This window comes from Schistocerca americana, chromosome 3 (genome assembly GCF_021461395.2).
Source record: "Schistocerca americana isolate TAMUIC-IGC-003095 chromosome 3, iqSchAmer2.1, whole genome shotgun sequence".
In the NCBI taxonomy this organism is placed as follows: Eukaryota; Metazoa; Arthropoda; class Insecta; order Orthoptera; family Acrididae; genus Schistocerca; species Schistocerca americana.
The window spans coordinates 364,270,509-364,296,218 of NC_060121.1; the positions used below are offsets into that span (position 1 = coordinate 364,270,509).

At 44.8% G+C, this 25,710-nt stretch overlaps 1 protein-coding gene and 1 non-coding gene across 2 annotated transcripts in view; both read left to right on the plus strand.

The window, feature by feature from the left end:
- Positions 1-9,114: 9,114 nt before the first annotated feature.
- Trnas-cga lies at positions 9,115-9,189 on the plus strand. The gene has a single exon. It is a non-coding gene; the product is annotated as a tRNA-Ser (tRNA).
- A 583-nt stretch (positions 9,190-9,772) lies between these two features.
- The window catches only part of LOC124605677 (probable serine/threonine-protein kinase fhkE), a 228,754-nt gene continuing 212,816 nt past the window's right edge, over positions 9,773-25,710 (plus strand). The window contains exon 1 of the mRNA XM_047137527.1: positions 9,773-10,093. Within this exon, the coding sequence (XP_046993483.1) occupies positions 9,936-10,093 (158 nt within the window). The 5' untranslated portion in view covers positions 9,773-9,935. The remainder of the gene's footprint in view (positions 10,094-25,710) is intronic.

The following is a 25,710-nucleotide window of genomic DNA, read 5'->3' on the forward strand; positions in this document are numbered from 1 at the left end:
AATATCCAGGCAGGACTGGCATAACGGAGGATGGGATGGATTAAGGATTTGTAGGCGTGGAGGATGGTAGAGGGGTGCAACCCCCATGTCTGGCCAGAGAGGAGTTTGAGGAGTCGGAGGCAGTTGTGGGCTTTGGATTGGATGGAGTGGAGATGAGGGATCCAGGTGAGGTGACAGTCACTGATGAGGCCAAGGTAGGTGAGGGTGGGGGTGAGGCAGACAGGACGGGCGCAGACAGTAAGGGAGAAATCCAGGAGCCGGAAGGAGCGAGTGGTACGACCTACGATGATTGCCTGGGTCTTGGAAGGATTGATTTTCAGGAGCCACTGGTTACACCATGCAGCAAAAAGGTCAAGGTGATTCTAGCGAAGGCGTTGGGACCATTGGAGAGTAGGAGCGAGGGCGAGGAATGCGGTGTCATCAGCATATTGCAAGAGGTGTATTGGAGGGAGGGGGGGCGGTTGGGCCAAATCTGCCGTGTACAGGAGGTAGAGGAGAGGGGAGAGGACAGAGCCCTGGGGCACACCTGCAGAGGGGTAGAAGGTGTGGGAATTGGCATTATGGTTGGTAACGTAGGAGTGGCGGTGGGAGAGGAAGGAGGCCATCAGATGGATGTAGTTGATAGGAAGGGTTTGGAGCTTAAACAGGAGACCGGGATGCCAGACACGGTCGTAGGCCTTTTCGAGGTCGAGGGAGACAAAAATGGCGGAGCGACAGGAGTTAAGCTGGAGGGAGAGGAGATGAGTGAGGCGGAGGAGTTGGTCATCAGCAGAGGAGGAAGGTCGAAAGCCACATTGGGTGTTGGGGAGGAGGTGGTTATGGCAGAGATGGTGATGGATGCGCCGGGAAAGGATGGATTCCAAGAGCTTGCTGAACACCGATGTGAGACAGATAGGGCTATAGGAAGAGGCATCAGATGGAGGCTTGTTGGTTTTGGAGAACATCAGGATACGGGAGGTTTTCCACAGGTCGGGATAGAAGCCAGTGGCAAGGATGACATTGTAGAATGTGGCAAGGACTGAAAGGAAGGAGGGAGGGCAGTGTTTGAGGTAGTGGTATGTAATGCAGTCGTGGCCGGGAGCAGTGTTGCGTTTAGTGTGGAGGTTGAGGCTGATGTCCTGTGTAGTGATGGGAGTGTTAAGTTCAGATGGTGATGTGTGGCCCAAGTACTGGAAGCTAGGAGCAAAGGGAGGAACAGAGGTATTTGTACGGTCCATGACGTCATGGAAGAGGGAATAATCAAAGTTGGGATCATCTGGGATGGAAAAAACATCGGAGAGATGAGAGGCAAAGTGGTTGGCCTTACTGAGGTTGTCAGGAAAGGGACAGTCATTAAGGAGGAGAGGGTACTGGGGGCTGGGGCAGTTCCCAGTAAGGCGGTGGAAAGCAGACCAATATTTGGAAGAGTTTATGGGGAGCGTGGTGTTGAGTTGTGTACATGTCTGGCGCCAGGCACAGCGTTTCTTCGCAGTAAGCAGGTTGCGGATGTGTCTTTGTAATTGCCGGTGGCGGGTAAGTGTAACCCGGTCGCGAGTGCGGAGAAACGAGCGACAGAGGCAGCGGGACTCTCGAAGGAGAAGGACGGCCTGTGGAGGCAGGCCGGGGCGGTGAGGGTGGTTGGCTTTGGTGGGGATATGGGTGGCGACGGCGTCAGACAAGGTCTGGTGCAGGAAGGCAGCAGTGCGAGAGATGTCATCAGGAGATTGGAGGGCAAGGTCGTGGCCGTCAACCTGGGTGTGAATGGAGTCCCGGTAGGCATCCCAGTTGGCATGGGAGTAACCATGGACAAGTTTTGTAGGGACGTCGGGGCGGGGAGCGTTGCGTTGGATTCGGGTCAGGTGTGCTGAGGCAGGGGAACTAGGTCTCCCTGGAGGGTGGTGAGAAACTGATGCCACCGCTGGAGGTCGGCAGGATCACAGCTGTGGATATTGAGGTTGGTGGCAATCACGTAGGTGGAGAAGGTCGGTCAATGTAGGCCAGGAAATGGTACGGGAAGGGGGTGCGAGGGCGGACATAAATGGTGGCACAGGTGATGATAAGGGTGGGGAAGAAGAGGCTGAGGGTGAGACGCTTGGCAGGATTGTTAAGGAGAGGTTGGGGCCGGACAGGGAGCTGCTTGAGGTGGCCTATAGCAACTCCGACACGCGCCAGAGGGTACGGGTTATCGGTGCGGTAAAGGGTGTAAGGAGCCGTGGAGATGGAGATACAGGGTTGAAGGAAGGTTTCATTTAGGACGAAGGCATCCACGCGGTGCTGATGGAGGATGTGGAGGAAGAGGAGTTTGTGGGTGGGCAGGAAGCGAACGTTGTGGTACAGGATACGGTAGGGTTGTTGTACCATGGGAGGGGAGACTTAGACGAGGGCGGTGAGGGGGGTGAAGGTGAAGTGGGCCTGGTTGTGAGAGTATGTGGCATAGGTGGTAAGATGGAAGATAGAACGGGCAGCGAGGGCGATTTGGGAAAGGGTGTGGAAGCGCTGGAAGGGGTTCCGGGCAGTGATCTGATGCTGATGTCATCAATTTAAGCAATGCTAATGCTGATGTCAGCGATTTTCTGCTCGGTACTTGTAGTGCCCTCCACTCATGACAACATTCTCTGATGCACTATTAATTTTGACCTGGCCAGTATACAGGGTGGTATATTGATAGTGACCAGGCCAAATATCTCACGAAATAAGCATCAAACGAAAAAACTACAAAGAACGAAACTCGTCTAGCTTGAAGGGGGAAACCAGATAGCGCTATGATTGGCCCGCTAGATGGCGCTGTCATAGGTCAAACGGATATCAACTGCGTTTTTTAAAATAGGAACCCCCATTTTGTATTACATATTCGTGTAGTACGTAAAGAAATATGAATGTTTTAGTTGGGCCACTTTTTTCGCTTTGTGACAGATGGCGCTGTAATAGTCACAAACGTATAAGTACGTGCTATCACGTAAGATTCCGCCAGTGCGGACGGTATTTGCTTCGTGATATGTTACCCGTGTTAAAATGGACCGTTTACCAATTGCGGAAAAGGTCGATATCGTGTTGATGCATGGCTATTGTGCTCAAAATGCCCAACGGCCGTGTGCTATGTATGCTGCTCGGTATCCTGGACGACATCATTCAAACGTCCGGACCGTTCGCCGGATAGTTACATTATTTAAGGAAACAGGAAGCGTTCAGTCACATGTGAAACGTCAACCACGACCTGCAACAAATGATGATGCCCAAGCTTTGTTTAGCTGCTGTCGCGGCTAATCCGTACATCAGTAGCAGACAAATTGCGCGAGAATCGGGAATCTCAAAAACGTCGGTGTTGAGAATGCTACATCAACATCGATTGCACCCGTACCATATTCCTATGCACCAGGTATTGCATGGCGACGACTTTGAACGTCGTGCACAATTCTGCCACTGACAAGAGAAATTACGGGACGATGACAGATTTTTTGGACGCGTTCTATTTAGCGACGAAGCGTCATTCACCAACAGCGGTAATGTAAACCCGTATAATATGCACTATTGGGCAACGGAAAATCCACGATGGCTGCGACAAGTGGAACATCAGCGACCTTGGCGGATTAATGTATGGTGCGGCATTATGGGAGGAAGGATAATTGGCCCCCATTTTATCGATGGCAATGTAAATGGTGTAATGTATGCTGATTTCCTACGTAGTGTTCTACCGATGTTACTACAAGATGTTTCACTGCATGACAGAATGGCGATGTACTTCCAACATGACGGATGTCCGGCACATAGCTCGTGTGCGGTTGAAGCGGTATTGAATAGCATATTTCATGACAGGTGGATTGGTCACGAAGCACCGTACCATGGCCCGCACGTTCACCGGATCTGACGTCCCCGGAAGTTCTAGGGCACTGATGACCTTAGAAGTTAAGTCCCATAGTGCTCAGAGCTATTTGAACCATTTGAGTCCCCGGATTTGTTTCTGTGGGGAAAGTTGAACGATATTTGCTATCGTGATCCACCGACAACGACTGACAACATGCGTCAGCGCATTGTCAATGCATGTGCGAACATTACGGAAGGCGAACTACTCGCTGTTGAGAGGAATGTCGTTACACGTATTTCCAAATATATTGAGGTTGACGGACTTCATTTTGAGCATTTATTGCGTTAATGTGGTATTTACAGGTAATCACGCTGTAACAGCATGCGTTCTCAGAAATGATAAGTTCACAAAGGTACATGTATCACATTGGAACAACCGAAATAAAATGTTCAAACGTACCTACGTTCTGTATTTTAATTTAAAAAAACCTACCTGTTACCAACTGTTCGTCTAAATTTGTGAGCCATATGTTTGTGACTATTACAGCGCCATCTATCACAAAGCGAAACATGTGGTGCAACTAAAACATTCATATTTCTACACGAATATGTAATACAAAATGGGGGTTCCTATTTTAAAAAACGCAGTTGATATCCGTTTGACCTATGGCAGCGCCATCTAGCGGGCCAACCATAACGCTATCTGGTTTCCCCCTTCAAGCTAGACAAGTTTCGTTCTTTGTAGTTTATCCGTTTGACGCTTATTTCGTGAGATATTTGGCCCGGTCACGAACAATGGACCACCCTGTATATTCTGCAACTGCAACAAAAACCAGTAGTTTCCTCACAAGGTTTGTAATTTTTTAATCGAAATGTCGCTCTTTTCTGTGAAATAAGCTGTTTATATGCTAAACATCCTTTACGTTTCATTAACGATTCGTCTATACTGACATTTTCATCCAGTGTGTAAATTTCGTTAAATTTCTCATTCCAAAGGCTGATGATAGGTTTTATCGTTCGCAGCCGGTCAGTACTGTCAGCAGTTCTATTATTGCAAAAATAAGAGAATTTGTTTAAATCTTTTGAAATGGATTACGTTTTTAAATATTGGCGTTTCTGCTACTAGTCTATTAGACCAATACATTTAGATATTTGGATTTCCTACTGGAGCCATCAAAATGCAAAGTCTTTATTTCGTCGAAAGTAACAGACTACCAAGTGTACTTTCCGCTTTTTCATTCCATTTTCTGCTATCTGACGTGCGCAGAAATTTGCCTTCATAACAGGTATCTCCCACAATCAATAAAAAAGAGTTCTAATAATCCTGAGTGTTAACTTAAACGTTTTGAAAGAGACGCTTTTATGCCACGATTCTCACAATATTTCCAAATGATTGGTGTGTTTTTCGCTTCCTGCCAAACCCGTGATACACATGATTTACGTATTGCATTTTCCTCTTCACTATCGTCACGTATAATTAGTAGTTCTGCACGCTTTCTCTTTTGTACAGTATCGTCGCTATCACTGGATACTCCAACACTACTTCCATGTAAATGCAGCAGTCTTGGCATTACGTGTTTATGGCGAATTATCGTGGCGCAATGGTAAGAACTAAACTATGGTTGTAACTGACTGTTTGTCTCATATGATTCGTTACGTTTACGTTTGGCCTGCGTTGGTTTCCAAGACTCTGGCTCGACACATGCATGTTTGGTACAAAATTGTTATCACGAGTCAGCCTCGTCAAAGTACGGCAAGAGATTTAAAAGATTCAAAAACCTGTAGTGAGTGAAGAGTTTATAAGTATATTTCAGCTCCCTACAGGGCTAAGTACCCTCTACCATGCACTTCACAGCAGTTTGCAGACATTGGTTTGCAGAGTATGTAGAACGTAGATGTTGAACCGAGAGCCGGGAACTGCACGAGAGACTGGCTGAAGCGCACGGTACCCCTGGCAGCTAGGCCGCACCCGTGAAATTTTCACACGTCCCTCCGTTTCCTTTTCCTTCTCGTGAACATAGTTCTGGATTCCTTGATGTTCTCAGTTGTGTTCAGTCTTGCTTTATAGTCTTTGACAATAATATTAAAAAAAATCCTTTACGCGATACCTTCGTCCTTTAAGCTGTCGCATCCGAATCCTCACACTGACGTTATCAAAACTACGAGGGGCGTGATAAGAAGTAAGGCCTACGAATTTGTTACCTGAATATTCTTGAAGCCTTTTAAATAAACATTAGTGTAATTAACAGTCTACATATTTATTCATCATATCTACATATTTGCAGCCCTCTGCCACTGGAGGGCGCCGAATTGTGGCGTGTAAAATGGCGATATGTAACCTCACTGCGTCGATGTGTAAGAAAAAGCGTGCTGTAACCACTTTGCGAATTCAAAGAGGTCGTCCACACATGGAGAACCCTTTCCTTCAGCATGACAATGCCTGACCACACACGAGCGCTGCGACACTGCAACAATCCGACGCCATGCGCCCACTGGCATCGATCATCCTTCATTCAGTCCCGACTTTGCCCCATCCGAATTTCATCTTTTTCCAGTACTTAAAGAACACCTTCGAGGATTTCACTTTGATAGTGATGAAGCTGTGCAAGCAGAGGCTCCGTCAACAAAGTCTAACATTCTACGATGACGGTATCAAGAAATTGGTCTGTCGCTGGGAGAAATGTGTGAATATGTGACTATGTTGAGAAATAAATATTCAGACATGAAGAATAAAGATTTAGAGCGTTTATAAGGCTTGTTGTATTTAAAAAGCTTCAAGAATTTTCACATAAAAATTCGGAGGCATTAATTTTCAGCATACCCTCATATGAGGGTTGGAACTTAAATAGTGGCAACTATTCATTCACAACCGATACAAAAGAGTTACACGATTGTACCTGTTACTGTCCTTCAAAGTAGTCACCAGCATTGTGTAGAACCTGCTGCCAGCGATGTCGAAGGCGTAGTATACCGTTAGAATAGCCTGTTCTGTTGATGGTGCGAATGGAGCGGGCTAAAGTTATGGAGATTCTCGTGTACGACTGTGATGGTGTTATCCTAACGCATTACGTTCCTCCACGGCAGACCGTCAATGCACAGTATTACTGTTCGTTTTTGGAGCATCACCTGCGACCAGCTTTGCGAAAGAAGCGGCGACACTTTCTGCGCAACCCACCCATCATTTTGCAAGACAATGCGCGGGCGCATACAGCGCAAGCTGTGGCTCCTCTGTTCGGTCGATGTGAATGGGAAGTACTGCACCAGCCACCATATTCCCCGGACTTAGGTCCTTTGACTTTGATTTGATTCCGAAGATGGAGGAACCACTTCGTGGTATACGCTTCAGAACTGTTCCAGAGATTCGACAGGCAGTAGACCGCTCCATTCGCAACATAAAATAATAATAATAATAATAATAACAAAAGGTTCAAATGGCTCTGAGCACTATGGGACTTAACATTGGAGGTCATCAGTCCCCTAGAACTTAGAACTACTTAAACCTAACTAACCCAAGGACAGCACACACATCCATGCCCGCGGCAGGATTCGAACCTGCGACCGTAGCGGTCGCGCGGTTCCAGACTGAAGCGCCTAGAACTGCTCGGCTACACCGGCCGGCAACCCCCCCCCCCCCCTCCCCCGAATCCCTTGACAGCCACTGGAAATAACACACGACATCGATTAGGTATGTACTTAAGGTGCATCTGAGACTGGGACCAGCGGTCCCGAAATCGATCTCGGAATAAAACAGTTATGTAACCAACATTGCCGCCAGAGACCATTTTATTTATAGTTCCTCATCATATACGGCTGCGTTCCCACCATCCAAGACATTCAAAATAAAATTAGGTGACTGGCTAAGATTACTTTTGAATACATTGTGGGAGTGAACAGTGAGCAAAGTGTTACAAATATTTACTATCAAAAACAGTCTTGATCACAATTTATTTATTACGGTGACCGGTGACCACTACCGTGGTCATCTTCAGACCAATGAGTAAGGAGCTCCTTCTGCTGGAGAATCTCCAGTGGTCGAAACCAGTCACAGTAATAAATAAATTGTGATCAAGACTGTTTTTCGTAGTAAAGACTGGCTAAGACTTTTCATTTGTTTTACGTTCAATCGCTGATGCAGGATGATCCCAAATTTTCTTAACCATCTGAATGACTCGCAACTGCCAAATACCTAGCGGCAAGCGTTTGGAGTAATTTAATGTTGAATGACTATGTATAATAAATTTGATATTGTGGATAAGGCAGACACTCATCTGGGATTCATTGCAAAAAATGCTAAGCAAGCGTAATTGATGAACGAAGGAGTTGCTGACAGATTCGTCGCCCGAGTGATTCTTGAGTGCTATTCGCAATCCTACAACCCTTGCCAAGTTCGTTTCGCAGAACAGATACGAGATTCAGAGAAGAGCTACACTATTCGCCACGGGCTTATTTACTCACCACAGGAACGTTACAGGAATGCTCTACCAGCCACAGTAAAAGACGCTGGAAGGAAGATGTTTAATACGCAAAAATTGGTGTGAATGTGAATTTTCTTGATGTACACTGCTGTTGAAAATCTCTCGGGTTTTCCGCCAGTGACGGTGTCGAGATACCACAACGTATCGATGGGTGTCATATTAACCACCTAGAGGATCTTCTAAATCAAGAGTTCGACACAACCGTGGAGAAGTTGGTAAGCATCTACATCTTCATCTACATATACGTGATTACTCTGCTATTCACAATAAAGTGCCTGGCAGAGGGTTCAAACTGTCTCTCAACCGTTCCAATTTCGAAAGGCGCGCGGGAAAAACGAGCACTTAAAATTTTTCCGTGCGAGCCCTAATTTCTATTTTATCGTGTTGATCACTTCTCCCTGTGTATGTGGGTGCCAACAGAATGTTTTCGCAGTCGGAGGAGAAAACAGGTGATTGAAATTTCGTGATATCCAATGATACTCATAGAAAAGTAGCGATATCACAACACTGCCACCGGGCTGGAAACCCGAAGGCTTTTCATCATGAAATCGTTTGCTTTTGAAATTGTGATATATGGGTCAAGAAACACGTTTCCAGAATGAGATTTTCACTCTGCAGCGGAGTGTGCGCTGATATGAAACTTCCTGGCAGATTAAAACTGTGTGCCGGACCGAGACTCGAATTCGGGGCCTTTGCCTTTCGCGGATAAGTGCTCTACCAACTGAGCTACCCAAGTACGACTCACGTCCCATCCTCACAGCTTTATTTCTGCCAGTACCTCGTCTCCTACCTTCCAAACTCGGAAGGTAGGAGACGAGGTACTGGCAGAAGTAAAGCTGTGAGGATGGGGCGTGAGTCGTGCTTGGGTAGCTCAGTTGGTAGAGCACTTGCCCGCGAAAGGCAAAGGTCCCGAGTTCGAGTCTCGGTCCGGCAAACAGTTTTAATCTGCCAGGAAGTTTCAAGAAACACGTTACTCATATCCATTGCAGCTTCTGTAATGAATAGGACGTTATGTAAGATTTGGGCTTACAAGAAAGCGTACTGACAGACAGCCTTCCCGAAAACCATTCGCCACTGGAACAGGAAGAGAGCGGTCGCGATTTTGATACTGACGCACTTACATGCCTTACGTCACAAATCGCTCGGAAGTCTGCAGAAGGCAGATACAGATGCAGATTGCCGGCAGCGCCGCCTTTCACTTTTCACGTCTTCGAATCTCTGACCCACCAGACAGCCCATCACGCAGAAACCGTAACAAGCGGAGAGTCGGACAGGCTGAGCTGTGTAGCACGAGCTGTCTCGCGCTCAGAGCTTATTAATTTTTCTGCTGCAAAGCGGCTCCTATCTCTCGAGCCGCTTGACAGCCGAGTCATAGCTCGCGGCGGTGAAGGGAGGGGAGAGGACACTGTGGCGGCGCATGCGCAGTAGCGCGCTCGATCTACTGGCGCCCGCCGGTGCCAACTCGGCAGCTGTCGGTGCAGATCGGCACATTTCGGCGAGCAGCGAGCGGCGAGCAGCAGCAGCTGTGGGGAGGGCGGACCGCGGCTTCACTGCTAGATCGGCGGCGGAGGAGAGTGGTGGTGTGTCTTGCCAGCTCCTCCTGGCAGCTCAGGCGGACGGACGAGTCGCTCTGGTCTTTGTGTGTTGGTTGGGGGGTCGCGAGTTCCAATTCCCGGTGCGATGAGGGGCGAGGTGCGCGGCTCGGGCCGCAAGCCCGACGTCCTCATGTCGTCGACGACTCCTGGTTTCCTGGAGCTCAGCCCGCAGAAGATGGAGAAGTGGATTACTCAGCAGCCCATCGAGGAGCACTACGAAGTCGAGGAGCAGCCCTTCGCAAGGTAAGATACAGTCAAATCCGCGACTGCAACCTCACCGAAGTGTTTTTTTGTTTTTCGTGCACGATCGAGTGTCAGTGTTGAAGTGCTTGTGTGTTCAGTAAGTGACATCATACGTAGACAACGAGAGATCAGACAGGCTTTCATGTTTCGCTCTGACGCATGACGGGCCTTTCTAGTAAGTCATTACGAGTCTGCCGCATAGCTGCAGAAACAGATCTCCAGATTTCGCCGTGTCTTGCCGTGAAACGGAAGTGGATACTAGCATTCAAAGTGGCCCGTGTATCGTCGACAGAAGTTAATGTGTCTTCCACGTTGTGACAGTCAAGCAACACTAAAGAACGGATTTCTGTCAGTATCTATAGCATAGTATTACATTTACGACCGTATTACACTGTCAAAGACATTTCATCATTATTCTATAAAAGCTAGAACCATATTTCAGCTTTTACAAGGAATACGTTTGAAACGTTCCAGTACAACGTCAAGATTTATAGAAGTTCATTTATAATTAGTCTTTAACAAATTTATATTACAGTGTGGTACGGGCCTTAGAAACGAAGGATGGTGCTCTTTGTTAAGGCAATGGAATCGAATCAAGGATTTAGATTTTCTGCAATATCCTGAAAAACTTGAGGGAGTGTTGAGATAGTTCCTTAAGTAAAGCAAAACTGATTTCTTTCGCTGCCCTTCTCCAGCTGACCCTGATGCCGATAAGTGGGTAATCTCTGTTCTTTATTCTGGTACCTGGATGTATTTGCTCTAGTCCTTGGACCGAGGCTGCAAACAGTACTCAGGGAAGCGTTACTATTTCCGTCTCCTGGTCGGAACTCTTTGACAAATGAAAATGTATCCCTGTTGGTATAGGCTATCGCATCTGGAAGTCATGCATGAATTGACTCTCAGTTGAATGAAGTACTATTCACGAATCGTGCAGCGTTCTCAAAATCCTGTGAAGCTACAACGTGAATGTCTGCGTAAATCAGACATTAGTTGGGGACTCGACTGTCAAGTTATAAAGTCAGAATCATCATGCGTGCTTATTCGGTGTTCCACCGCTGTGGTTTCTTGGAATCAGTTTCTTTGCTCCTCGTAAGAACTATTTGTAAATCTCGCCTTCTGCTTGGAGATATGGAACTTACGACTGAAGTGCACCAACCGTGCTTTTACTGCATGCGTCAGAATTTTGCCCAGAAGGATTTTGGTAACACCGTGGAGACAGTCGCAATATCCTACTTAGAAAGTCAATCGCCCGAAGCTTTCGGTTTGGCCAAACCCCGGCAGAGAGAAACGCAATCCGCCTGCGCGCACCGCAGGTTTTCGAAACTGTCCGACCTGCTCATTGTCTGCCTGCCTCCGATACGTGGCCAGCGGATCAATGGACCGTGCAGCGAGATAGTTATCGCACCCTTTTACCCTTGCACAACCAGTCCCTCGGCGCAGAGTTTCTCCGGGGAGAAATGCAAAACGTTCTTTCGCAAAAGCCGGCAGACTTAGCGCAGCGTCAGAAAAAACCAACCAGCAGGTAAACGCAGCGCACTGCACCGGTGAGAGGCGTGGACGCCCAGCCATCCGGCACGTGAAATAGTGTGGATATTTGTCACTACAAGAGTGCGCCGGCTTTTCCAAAAGCCGTGTGACCTTCATTATCATTGGCGACAGTTTACAAACACGCGCATTAGCGTGCTGTGGCGGCTGTTGCGAAGAGTCTGCAAATTCCGGGAATCCATTGTCTCACGACACTGGTATTACCGGTCTCTACGCAAAAAGTTGTTGATATAATCATATCCAGACAGCAACTAGTTTCAGTTGACTTAGTCAACACAGTCGTTCTCTGAATAGTCTGCTGTTAGCTATAAAGTCCAGCACTGAAAAAAAATCGATGTGATTTGTATGTGCAAGGAAAATGATGAGTAAGATTCGTCATAATACAATTCTCTCATAAATAAGAAATATTCTGCGTAATTTTGATCGCTATGAAGTAAAAGGTGACGTTTTTCTTAATTCGAAGCCACGTCAAACTCCGGTATCGAATGTTAACGTTGAACGTCAAATTTCCTCGCCGGTATTAATTCGTTTATTGACCGCCTAAGCAGAAAAAGGAAAAAATTACACTCACGTGGTTGGACGAAATAGAATAGTTACAGTGAACAGTAATAGCTGTGAAACGAGAAAAGACCTATTGTTCTCCTTATCACCAGTGTTTCGTCGTCGTGAGATAGGGAGCGCATGAGGATGTTTGTCTCTGCTCGTGTTAAGCGAGCGTACACCTCACTTTTCGGTTTGACATATGTGGAATTTCCTGTAGTTGTGTGAAGATTTATCTCAGCTCAAAGGCTGTTTGAATGGCGAATATTATTAATTTCTGTATGAAACAGTAAAAACTCGAGTTGATACGTTGTAATTCGCATGACGTTTGCGCGCTTAAAGATAGAGAACGAACTTTTAAATTAATGATCTTTCTCCCAGGAAGAACGTGAAGATGGAATTTAACAAGAGCCCAAACACAGGCGTATATGAAATTGTTTTTTCCGCAGTTCGTTCGCTCTGAAATGATTTTATCAGAGTTACATAAAGTACTGATGACAACATTTTACTGAATCATTTATATAATTAGATATCTGATGGTTAAGTACATCCATTTTCAGAAGCGTCAGTTTTCCCCTTGCGCTTTCCGCATATAGTTGCAGAAGCTAAAGATTTAAGAAAAAAATTTAAGACTATAAATCTACTTTACCTGCATCCTAAGCTGCCTGTAACATCGTGTAAACACATTTTATATAAAATGACTATGGCAGTACATTTAGAAATTAATGATTTTTTCAGCTCAATGCAATAATAATATAAAAACAATGACAAAAATCTAAAAAAGGATAATAATAATAAGGTCGTTTAATTATACCACTAATGTGAAATTAATTCTAAACTTTTTTGTTGATCTCGGTAAAAGTCGAGCCACCTCTATGCTACCCGCTTGAGGTTTCTGTTTCTAAATGGGCTTAATGATAGCAACTTCCATGAAAGCTTTTTTGCACGTGTGTCTCTCTGACCGTCAGCTATATGCATAATGAGGAGACACTGAAGGATGTAGGATATGTCAAAAAGGAATATGTACATATTTAAGTAAAAAGAAAGAGGTATGTTAATGGTGCTTACACATATCCCTAAGTGAAAGGATGCTCATGGAAGTGGAATAAGCCAAAAAATCTAAGTACATTTTCATTCAAGACGTGTTAGCAGAACTTGTCACAGAAATGTAAAAGTAGACACAATGTGGTGTATCAGATGATTATGAGGGTATTGTAGCCACGTATCATGCAACAGAAAGCAGTCGCAGCAAGTATTTACGTTCATCACATTACTGCAGTGAAGATATGCAAAGGTCAGATTTTACGTAAAACTCGCGTTATTTGATAATGCAACAACTGATTTTACTAACAAATTCATCACTGGCATAGCAGGCGTTCGCCATCAATAAATCTTTCTGCTTCATTTAATACTGAACTTCAGGAGTAGCTAAACGTTTTTTAGCTCCGAGCATGCTACAGTTTCTGAATAATGACCTCCTTCCTGAGTTTACTTTAAATCTTCAACGTAAATTATTCTTATTCCTAATGTATCCCTGACTGGATGTGAGATGGTGGTGGAAATGTAAAATGCCCGCCCAACCACACACTATGCAAAAGCATTAATTTAATTAGTTTCTGAGAAAATGCCTTCACCAAAAAAATATCAACATACTGCAGTGAGTTTGCGTTTTTGGACGTTTGTAAATGCAGTGACGATTCACTATAGTCGACACAATCGTCTTGAGAGATTCAGTAACTGTGTAGATACTTTAGATAATTTTCATTTATTGTTCGTCTCAGTTGCAAAATTTTAATTAGATCACATGTTTCGATCATTCTGGATCATCTTCAGATCTGCAACAAAATAAATCTATATATTACCATCTAATACTTTATAATATTTGGAAAAGAATGTACATAAACGTAGAATTTACCTAAGTAGTTGTGTCAGCAACCTGACTTGTCTACTCAGAATCATATATCAGGGTACTGTGTTATGTGTATGTTGGAATTAGGGGGAAGGGGGGGAAATATGCAGCTGAGACGGAACAATAAATGAGAAGTATCTTAAGTAGTGACGATTCTTGTATATAGATGTTTCTGGTGGTGAAGACATGTACCTTCGAGACACGTTAAATTAGTTCAAAAATGGTTCAAATGGCTCTGAGCACTATGGGACTTAACATCTGAGGTCATCAGTCCCCTAGAACTTAGAACTACTTAAACCTAACTACCTAAGGACATCACACATATCCATGCCCGAGGCAGGATTCGAACCTGCGACCGTAGCGGTCGCGCAGTTCCAGACTGAAGCGCCTAGAACTGCTCGGCTGCTAAATTAGTGTTTTTGCACTGTGTGGCTGAGCCCATATTTTAGCTTTCATATTCCTGTTTCTTCACTGAAAAAAGAAGTTTCAAGAATGACATGTTCCCATCAGGCCGTTAATTGAAAATAGTGCTTTATGGAGCAGTACCAGGCAATTTAGAGCTTTTCTCATTCTCAAATCCTTAGGGCACAATGAATGTGGAGACTTCCCTCGTGAAGGTCTTGTTTTTCTTTTTTAATTAAACTCACGTGCGATACACAGTTACGAATAAGGTCGTCACCATATGTACACATGTACGCATGTGACGGAACTGCAGTCACCAGTGTGGTTTGTTTCTGAATACCTATTCCGAGGTCGTGTACATTGTTGACTACGAGAACCTCTGCGTGCCCTTTGGTTTCTGTTCTACACTCCTTACTAGGACCCTGGTATCCTCATCTGTCATTCATTCGAGGATGAGCAACGCTCGAAACTAGCTAATGGTGCTGAATGAAAAAAAAATGGTTCAAATGGCTCTGAGCACTATGGGACTTAACATCTCAGGTCATCAGTCACCTAGAACTTAGGACTACTTAAACCTAACTAACCTAAGGACATCACACACATCCATGCCCGAGGTAGGATTCGAACCTGCGACAGTAGCGGTCGCGCGGTTCCAGACTGAAGCGCCTAGAACCGCTCGGCCACCTGCGGCCAGTGGTGCTTAATGAAGTACCATTTTCAATTAACGGCTTCTTGGAAAGATGTCGTTCTTCAAATTTATCACGTGCCAACCGAGAAGAAGAGTCGGCAGTGTGAGACTTCCGTTGCGAATCTGTGGGGATGACTGTATCGCGTGCCGTCGCATAGCTTACGCGTCAGTTGTGCCGGCGCAGAGTGTGGAAAGTAGCACTTGGAGTGGGCGCCAGTGCCGCCGATGTGGGTCATTTCGCGCAGCTGCGCCCAACCGTCGTGTCGGGCCCAGGCCATGCCAGGTGAAAGCAGCTGCCGACCGCGCAGCCGCCTCTCGCGTCGAATTCCTCAGCAGCCGTCGCGGCGGCGGAAAAATGCCGGGCCGCGCGCTGCGGGGGCTGCAGGCAGCCACTCGCATGCGGCGTATTTCGATTGTTTGTGGGAGCCAAGTGCCAAGGTCAACTGACAAGGGAAGCATACACCTAAGGGGTCGCCGATTTTGCTAATTTTTCGCACGACTGCAGTAAACGGATGTAGCGTATATTGATCTTGTATGCCCTCAGGTGAAACTTCCTGGCAGATTAAAACTGTGTGCCGGACCGAGACTCGAACTCGGGACCTTTGCTTGGGTAGCTCAGATGGTAGAGCACTTGCCCACGGAAGGCAAAGGTCCCGAGTTCGACTCTCGGTCCGGCACACAGTTTTAATCTGCCAGGAAGTTTCATATCAGCGCACACTCCGCTGCAGAGTGAGAATCTCATTCTATGACCTCAAGTGTTTTCGAGAAATCGCGATTACAGGCATGTTGAATACCGTACTGAAGCGACAACCGTCAGACAGTAGCTGTAACGCAACTGATAAAAATTCCCTAAGCTTCTACATTGCTCCTGTACCAGAAAGAAATACCATCTAGTGAAGATTGCGTTACGTTTCAGTACTTAGTACTGCACTAGTTGACTGCTCCGACTCTCGTATCTATGTTGACACATGGATAGTTTGTGTCAAATATTGTTTCTGAACGGCATTATTTTTAAATGTTACTGGCTAATCGCGAACCAACGACCATTATTCATTTCTCTCCTTTTCGTATGTAGCCGATCTATGTCATGTCGGCCGGCCGGGGTGGGCGAGCGGTTCTAGGCGCTACAGTCTGGAACCGCGCGATCGCTACGGTCGCAGGTTTGAATCCTGCCTCGGGCATGGATGTGTGTGATGTCCTTAGGTTAGTTAGGTTTAAGTAGTTCTAAGTTGTAGGGGGCTGATCACCTCAGAAGTTAAGTCCCTTAGTGCTCAGAGCCATTTGAACCATTTTTTACGTCATATCAGTGTTAAACAGGTGTGACAAAGATGAAAAGTGAATTATGTCATCCGACACAAACGAAATTCATGTCAAATAGCATAAAAACAAATGAAAGGACTCGTAGGAAAAAAAATGTAAAAGTTATGTTTTGTGTGTCCGGCGTATTTATACTATTTTGAGATTGCGTTCCTGGACAAGACGAATTATTCTGCAAAATTTCAGGCGGATATTCACGATGATTCCGTGACAATGTTGCCAACTTTCAGAGATGATGAAGAAAGGGTTGGTGTACCAATCTGGGGTAAGGGACCCTGGATCTGAAACGATCGAGTGTTAAAGTTATAAGCGAAAAGTCTTCTCATACCTCTGCAATTGAATACATGTACCGGTCTGTTGCTGCTAAGATTTTAGAGCAAGCAGATTTCAGCATTGATAGTATGGACCAAAACAAGAAAAAGTGTCCAGTAAATATGGACTGTAAAATGCATACCTTAAGAGCTATAAGAACTTTTTCACCTTCGCTACTGTGAAACACATGTCTACTGATCAGCTGCCCGTGGCTCTTAAAGTATGCAGTTTAGGGCTGTTGTTCAGTGGACTTTCTTATTTTGGTTCACACTGACCCGAAATATGGAAAGCATAGAAACGATGTATTTCATAATATCTTAGATGAAATGGCTCTGCCGGCCGCTGGTGGCCGAGCGGTTCTAGGCGCTCCAGTCTGGAACCGCGCGACCGCTACGATCGCAGGTTCGAATCCTGCCTCGGGCATGGATGTGTGTGATATCCCATAGTGCTCAGAGCCATTTGAACCATGTTTTGAAATGGCTCTGAGCACTATGGGACTTAACTTCTCAGGTCATCAGTCCCCTAAAACTTAGAACTACTTAAACCTAACTAACCTAAGGACATCACACACAACCATGCCCGAGGCAGGATTAGAACCTGCAATTTAAGATGAGCAAGTACTATAAGCTCTTACGGTATGTAGTGTGGAGTCCATGTTTAGTTGACAATTTTTTCTTGTTTTGGTCAGTACTACTGCCTCTGAAAGCTACCTAACCTACAATTTTAGCAATAACAGTGCCGGTACATATGTTGCACTTTCAGAGATATCAGTACGGTTTCGTTTATAACTTTCGACTGGATCGTTTCCGGATCAGGGTCCCTTACCTCCAACTGATATATTTACCCGTCTCCATCATCCATGAAAGTTTGCGACATCATCAAGAAATCACCACGTATATTTCTAACCTCTTGAAATCAGACGTTCGCATTTTGTTTCGTGTGCTCATAGTAACAGAAGCCCCCCGCCCCCACCTTCCCAATTAAAGAAGTTCGCCCGAAACACTTTGTGTTCAACGATTAAATTATTGTAAAAGTTGCTGCTCTGTTGTCACACAAAACGAAACCTTCAGTCACAGACTGTCGAATATCTCGCCCCAAAATTGATAACGAAACAAGACACTGTCTACCGGTATTCAGTACGACTACAACGACCCATTTCTTTTTTGGCCTTTGTCAAATGTCAAAGAAACACTCCCTCTCTACAAGGATAAGGCCTGCAGCATCAAGTGATTGGCAAGAATCTCTCGAGGCATCTGCGTCTCGTTAGTGCTGGACACACACACACGCACACAAACACACACACACACACACACACACACACACACATACACACACGTGTTCGCCAGACTCTTAGGAGGCCGTGTGGCCAGCGCTGGCAGCTGTCCGCCCAGTACAGGATGTGCGTTCCGTTGCCGGTTAGCGCCTCCTGCTCTTAGCGCCGTGGCTCCACCAGACAGCGGCCTCTTGGCTAAAGATCCGGCCCTTCTGGCCTGGGCTGCCATGCCATCGTATGTGAGCTGTTCGGTCAGTTTTTGTAGCGTAATGTCTGACTCACTGTTGGCAGACCGAAACTGTTACGTTCAGAGATATTTACACGTATTAACGTGCGATATCCATTAGGAACGTACATTCTGAGAGCAGTTTAGGTATAACAGCGGAGTATAAAACGGCTGAGTCTACTATATTGTGCCTCTTGTGCGCTTCTGTCTATACCAACACTGATTCTTACGCGACCTGGAAGCGGTCTGGAAAAATCTGAATCTGTAATGTCATAAGTAACCTCTCTGGAAAGCGGCAATAGAGTCTTATACACTACGCCAACTTCATTCGTGAAACTGTGTAATAAATGAAAATAAGAGAGAAAAAAAAGTGATTAATTCATCAACGCGCCGATTTCCGCACGCCGTTTGTAGCACATCGTCTCAACAGTACACTTACAACCGATGAATATTGTGTTGAGGACGAGAATCAAATCTAATTATGGAATATCTTGAGAGGGAAATTTACAGCACAGTTCAGCATACGCGAGATTTGTTTACGAGAGATTTCAGTTCAAATGGTTCAAATGGCTCTGAGCACCATGGGACTTAACATCGGTGGTCATCAGTCCCCTAGAACTACTTAAACCTAACTAACCTACGGACATCACACACATCCATGCCCGAGGCAGGATTCGAACCTGCGACCGTAGCGGTCGCGCGTTCCAGGCTGAAGCGCCTAGAACCACTAGGCCACACTGGCCGGCAAATTTTAATTATTCGTAAAATGTGTTGGTGGTAAGCAATACGATTACAGACATCAAAATTATGGATTTATACTAGATTCCGTGAGGGTGTACGAACACAATTTCAGATAATAATATAATCTTTTCGTCCTGTTGGCCTTCCCATTGAAAGAAAACAGTACTTAAGCATTAGTCTTCGTGAAATTTCCAGTTGAGAAACTGCTGGGAAGCACTATGTACTTAACAGCACTTTTCGTGTAAATATTTGGTATGATTTTAAAATACAGGGTGATTCAAAAAGAATACCACAACTTTAGGAATTTAAAACTCTGCAACGACAAAAGGCAGAGCTAAGCACTATCTGTCAGCGAATTAAGGGAGCTATAAAGTTTCATTTAGTTGTACATTTGTTCGCCATTTCAGCCAATAAAGTTTTTGGTCCCTTTTTCTTCGAAGGTGCTACTGTAACTGGACTACAGTATCTGGAGATGTTAGAGAATTGGCTGTTCCCTCAGCTCGAACAAGAAGCACAACAATTCATATTTCAGCAGGATGGAGCGCCACCACACTTATCTGTCCGTAACTACCTGAACGTCAACTACCCGAGGCGATGGATCGGCCGCCAGGCAGCCCGTGACAGAGCACGTCATCACTGGCCTCCAAGAAGCCCTGATCTTACCCCCTGCGATTTTTTCTTATGGGGGTATGTTAAGGATATGGTGTTTCGGCAACCTCTCCCAGCCACCATTTATGATTTGAAACGAGAAATAACAGCAGCTATCCAAACTGTTACGCCTGATATGCTACAGAGAGTGTGGAACGAGTTGGAGTATCGGGTTGATATTGCTCGTGTGTCTGGAGGGGGCCATATTGAACATCTCTGAACTTGTTTTTGAGTGAAAAAAAACCTTTTTAAATACTCTTTGTAATGATGTATAACAGAAGGTTATATTATGTTTCTTTCATTAAATACACATTTTTAAAGTTGTGGCATTCTTTTTGAATCACCCTGTATAAAAGGGACAATGAAACTTAACGCTATGAGTCTCCGCGAAACAGTTTCGACTTCTTGACTACGATTCATTTATCCTTACCTCTCCGCCAGTCTACTTTCATCTTTAATTCACAATTTTGCTCACCTCTAGGGTATCGACATCTCACCAGTTCTAAATTCCGAACTCATGAGGCACAAAACAATAACGACAACACATAGCGGGGATCTACTTTTCGTAGACACTGTTGGTTAGAGTGTCTTTCAATCATTCTGCGTCGATAAAAACAGGTAAAGAACAGCTGCGCTACACAGACTCAAAGGACGCAGAGTAAAGCGGCAGGTGGTACGGCAGTGACGATGCCGGATTGTGTATCGGACCGGAAGCTCTCCTCCCCTAGCGCGGCCCTTCCCTTAGCGAGAGGGGTTAGGCGCATCTATTTCTGACCCAACCCAGCGTCTGTCCGCCCCGCTGTCTCTCGCTGCTGCAGATGCATCCTGTCCGTTGCACCAGCGTCGCTGGCGGACCGGTCCACGATAGACGGAACTAATTCTATATACCGAAGGGATAGCATGCCCACTCCTCGACATGATATTAGATTTCGTCTCTACCCCAACAAAGTCTACGAAAAACTCCTTGACGCGTCTTATATCCAACTGTTTACCTTCTGTAAATGGTTCTTTTGAATTGGCATTCCTTTGCAATCGTTGCTACGTGCGAATACTGTTTCTTGCAGATATTAACTTCCGGCTCAGTGGATAAATATTGTTCACGAATCCAAAGGTAAGGCATTCAGTTCTCAGTGGGTGCTTCTGGCACTTACTTCTTCCACCTGTGGCACTGATTTGCTAATGTGAAAAATCTCTGCTTGCACTTGGTTCGGGGCCCATGTTGAACTGTAGGTCATCCTAGTCGATTTAGCTAGTCGAGGGTAGGGCATAGCGTCAGTAGGATCAAGTCTAATGCAGCACTGGGCTGTTGAAACCAACCTTCCACCTGAGGAAAGCTTTGCTAGTCGCATTAAAGGTATCAAATGGCAAGTGCCTTGAAACTACCTCATCGTCTGTGTTGTATCTAGGAGCTTAGTATGATATCAAGAGCCGGCCGCGGCGACCGAGTGGTTCTAGGCGCTTCAGTCTGGAACCGCGCGACCGCTACGTTGGCAGGTTCGCATCCTGCCTCGGGCATGGACGTTTGTGATACCCTAACTAGGTTTAAGTAATTCTAAGTTCTGGGGAACTGATGGCCTCAGATGTTGAGTCCCATAGTGCTCAGAACCATTTTGATATCAAGACAAAAAATCGGCAACAGACAAAAAGCGTTATTCAAGTACATTTTACGGCAGAAGAGCCCCGACATTTCACTGAAAAGACGTCCAGCACAGTCTGTTTTTAATAGGGTTCGCTCATACACATAATTTACATCCGAAGTATAATTCGCTCTTTTCATACTGTATTTCATTCTGATTTCTCTTACGTGAATAGATATTTAACTGTGATAATCGTCTGTTTTAAAGGATGTTTAACTTTTAGACTGTTGATGTCTGTCTGCATTTTTAACCTCTGAGGATGTCTCCAGCTTTAGGAGCCGACATGTTGCGCGTATAAACATGCCTTAGACCACCAACTAAAATCACCAGGAATGTAAACACAGGCCATGAAAGCCTACATGGTATTTCTCTCCATTTATTTTGGCAGCTGTCTTCGGCTTCATCCATCTCTGTGTCCGTCTAACCTTAGATTGTTCTCTTTTTGCAGACGTTCTTGTAAAAGCACCCCACTATCCTCAAGTTTCTATCAACATTCTCGAACTCCTTCATATTAACCTACTTATGGGGTAATCACCACTTCGTGTTTATTTAATCGCGCCAAATCAGCTATCAGAGTTCAGCCGACGTAACCTGCGATTCTCCCACATATGTATAAACCTGTATTGAAATGCTCCCGCGTTACTCTTGCATTATAAGTGATCATAACATTTGTGGTGGATGTGACACCATACGTTGCCGTCAACGTGACTGCCATCTGCGGCGGATCCACAGCGTTGACCTCTGCAGCCGGCCGATGACCGTCCATTCGCAAAGGCTTAAGAGCCCCGACCCGTCGCCAGCGCTCATATTGTGATTGACGCGAGGTCGCTCTCTTATACAAGAACCTCTCATCCTCCCGTCAAGTCACGTGTCTGCAGTTGCTGTCCCTGGGCTGCACAGCGTGTCTGCAGGTTGTACGGCTCCCTGTCCAAATCCGCCAAATGCGGTAAAAAATGGTAAAAGCTTCCAGTCTTTTATTTGTTTCTACAAGGCAGTGATTTACTACAGTATCTTCTCCGTTATGTAATGTTATACAATTTATCGGACATAGGCGCAGGGATAAACTCTTTTGGGCTGCAGTAGCACATTTGTGCCACTAAAATTCCTCAACTTTTCTGAACGACTTCTGCGAGAAATAGTCCATAAAATATGTGGTATCGTCTGCAGAACGACGCCTCATTCAAACGTCTGTACCTGTCGACGGCACTACAAATAAAGAAAGTCGCTGCCAGAGGCATCAACGAATCGGAGACGTCGGCGTAGACAGGCCTCGAAGTGTTTTCTTGCGCCGTCGCAGCCAGAAAGTTACTTAAGTCCGAGTACAGTGTCGCTCAGACCAGCCTACGTAATAGCCCAGTCTCTATTCAATCGGCGACCACTTGTAAACATCGCTGCGACGACAGTATCGTCTTAGCACAGATCCGGCTGCGTGCGAACAGAACAGTTATTCAGAACTTTATAAAGACAATTGCAGTGAACTATCATTCTGCAACGACGAAGCATAAAATGTTGTGTCACCGACTGTGTCAATTTCATGTCATCTGCATGGACAATAAGTATTAGCAAAGTTAAGTATTTACCATGTTCAAGTATTATGAAACTGTGTGTTGGAGTATTTGTTCAAGCTCCTCCTAAAGTAATTTAATTGCTACAATACGCAACCACCGGTAACTACCCCCCCCCCTCCCCCAACGTTGATCAGTGTGTTATTAGCCGTGTAGAGGAAGATAACACGTGGTCTAATTGTTCTACTGTGTTCAGTGTTGATACAATTCTTCCTGATGCATAAAAATTACGCTTCAGTAAGCCACGTGAATTTTTGCCGCCTGCCTACTCTTCCATTCCCCATCCCTACAAACACGTCAGTAGTAGTTACCGCTTCAATATTCATTTACATCCTGATACTATTGTTTTTTCCTCTTGAAGACAGCGCAGTGTTCAACAGCCGCACCATCATAGACGATCCATTGTTTCGAAGAAAAGGGTTTCATTGAAGAAATAAGAGCCTAATAGTTGCTTACTGACCACTGCTCATAAAACATAGTTTTCGCCTCCCTCTTGACCATACACTCTTCGTTTCATTAAATTTCACGAAACAGAGTATATGATACTTTACTTCCGTAGTGAAGTCAACATAACGTTGATACCCGACTTGCAAAGTTTGCGCTGTTGCGCCCAGAGCGTCATACCTGGTGGCGAACGCCGCGCTGTGTATGCAGCCCGCGAAGCATCCACGTCCCCGAGGTCGATCGGCCAAGGCCTGTGCCGATAGCCCGCATGCACTTTTCCCTGTGCGCCACATAGTTTCGCTATCTCGCCATTGTTCCTTATTTTCATTCCTGGACAGACATGCTGTCTCCTTCCATAACGAGCGATATGACATTTCAAAATAATGTACAGAGAGACAGTTCACCAAGATCGATCGTATATAAATCTGACTCTGTTGAACCACTGACGAAGCCGTAACACTTTCTGCAAGTAGCAGCCGTCTGCTCTGAGGAATGATGACGTAGAAAATAAAGTGGCTACATTGATTCATCATTAGTTTTATTGCTTCTGGACTACGATTTCTGACGTCAAGCCACTCAAGAGGCGAGATGCCGTAGCTGCGCGTGTCTTACGATTCCAGATGCAAGTTCCAAACAGGATCATCTATAAGTAGAAAAACATGAACCACTGAGCGTAGAAATAATGGTTAAGCAAAGAGGGAACGAGAAAAACGTTATACTTACTCCATAAGGAATTATATAAGGAAGAACCTCTCATTAGCTGTCACCTCGTTTTATTTACGACAAGGCTCGATCAAACTTACTCGACAACTGAAAAAAATAAAAGAGTTTAAATCTACTGGATTGATTCCTTATTGTCTTATATTATAAATACGCCATATTTACAAAGCAATATTTACAAAAAAACGCTTACGTTATCAAATAAACTCATATGCGACGTATGTACTATCATAGCTGTTTTTATATCCGACCTTTAGAGCTTGTATGTAATTTTTAGTTGTAATTTTTAGTTTCCTTCTCAAAGACACTGCTCCCAGTATAAGAAATAAATTCTCCATTTGCGGATAAATTGTACTTCAAGGATTCTACAGGTGCTCTTTTTGATGTCTTTGTCCGTTTCTTAATATTCTGTGGATCAGCAATACAGGTAGTTCTTTCATCAGCGCAGTCGGATTTCTGCACGCCTGTATGTTTGTGTTTCTCCCCCCTTCCTCCCTCCCTCCACGTTTGCTTCAGTAACAGTGAATTAGTGGATAGTAATCGAATGTTATACCGTATGTCACCTTCTACAAAAACTGCCGCTCCTTTTACGGCTGCTTTGTATTTGTCTGTACATTTTTGCACGTTGCAATTTATTTTTAATGTCGAAACAAAATTACATGCTTCTTTGGAACAGAAGAAGCAAAATAACGTCTAATACGTCGGTCAGATTACTCTTAATGCAGTAATGTGAATAAGGCTACTTAGAGAGATGTAGAAAATTTTAGGTCTTTTATCATTCAAATCCTTATTTCTATAATCCATTCTCGATACTGAATACTGCGACTTGTGTGTTGTTGTTGCTGTTTTCATGGTAATCTATACTCTCCTAGTCTCTTCATCTCAGCATAATTGCTGCAGCTTCCATTCCCTTAAACCTGCTTACTGTATTTAAGCCTTAATCTTCGCCCACAATTTTTAACAAACACTTTACACTCCACGAGCAAACTGATTACTCCTAGAAGTCTCAGGGAATGTCCGACCACTCTATCTCTCTTTTTTTTTTTTTTTTTTTTTTTTGGCCAAATTTTTCCATATTCTCTTTTCTCCCGGATGCGATTTATTACTTTCTCATTAATTATCCGATCTATTCATCTCGTCTTCAGCATTCTTCTATAATACCAAATTCCGGAAGTTTCTGTTCTCTACTTATCTAAATTATCCTCCGCAATTTTCGCAATAGGAGAAGCAATTTTCAACTCTATTCTGGCTAGTACAGAAGTACCGTCTACTGTAGAATGTATGAGATCGTACCATGAGATTTTCGGAAAAATATCAACCGCACAATTCCGAAGATAGCAAGGGCTGATAAGTGCGAGAATTATCACACAATCAGCTTAATAGCTCATGCATCCAAGTTGCTGACAAGAATAATATACGGAAGAAGGGGAGAAACTGAGGATCTGCCAGATGACGATCAGTTTGGCTTTAGGAAAAGTAGAGGCCCCAGAGAGGCAGTTCTGACGTTGCGCTTGGTAATGGGAGCAAGACTGAAGAAAAATAAAGACTCGTTCATAAGATATGTCGAGCTAGAAAAAGCATTCTACAAAGTAAAATGGTGCAATATGTTCGAAATTCTGAGAAAAGTAGGAATAAGATATAGGGAAAGAC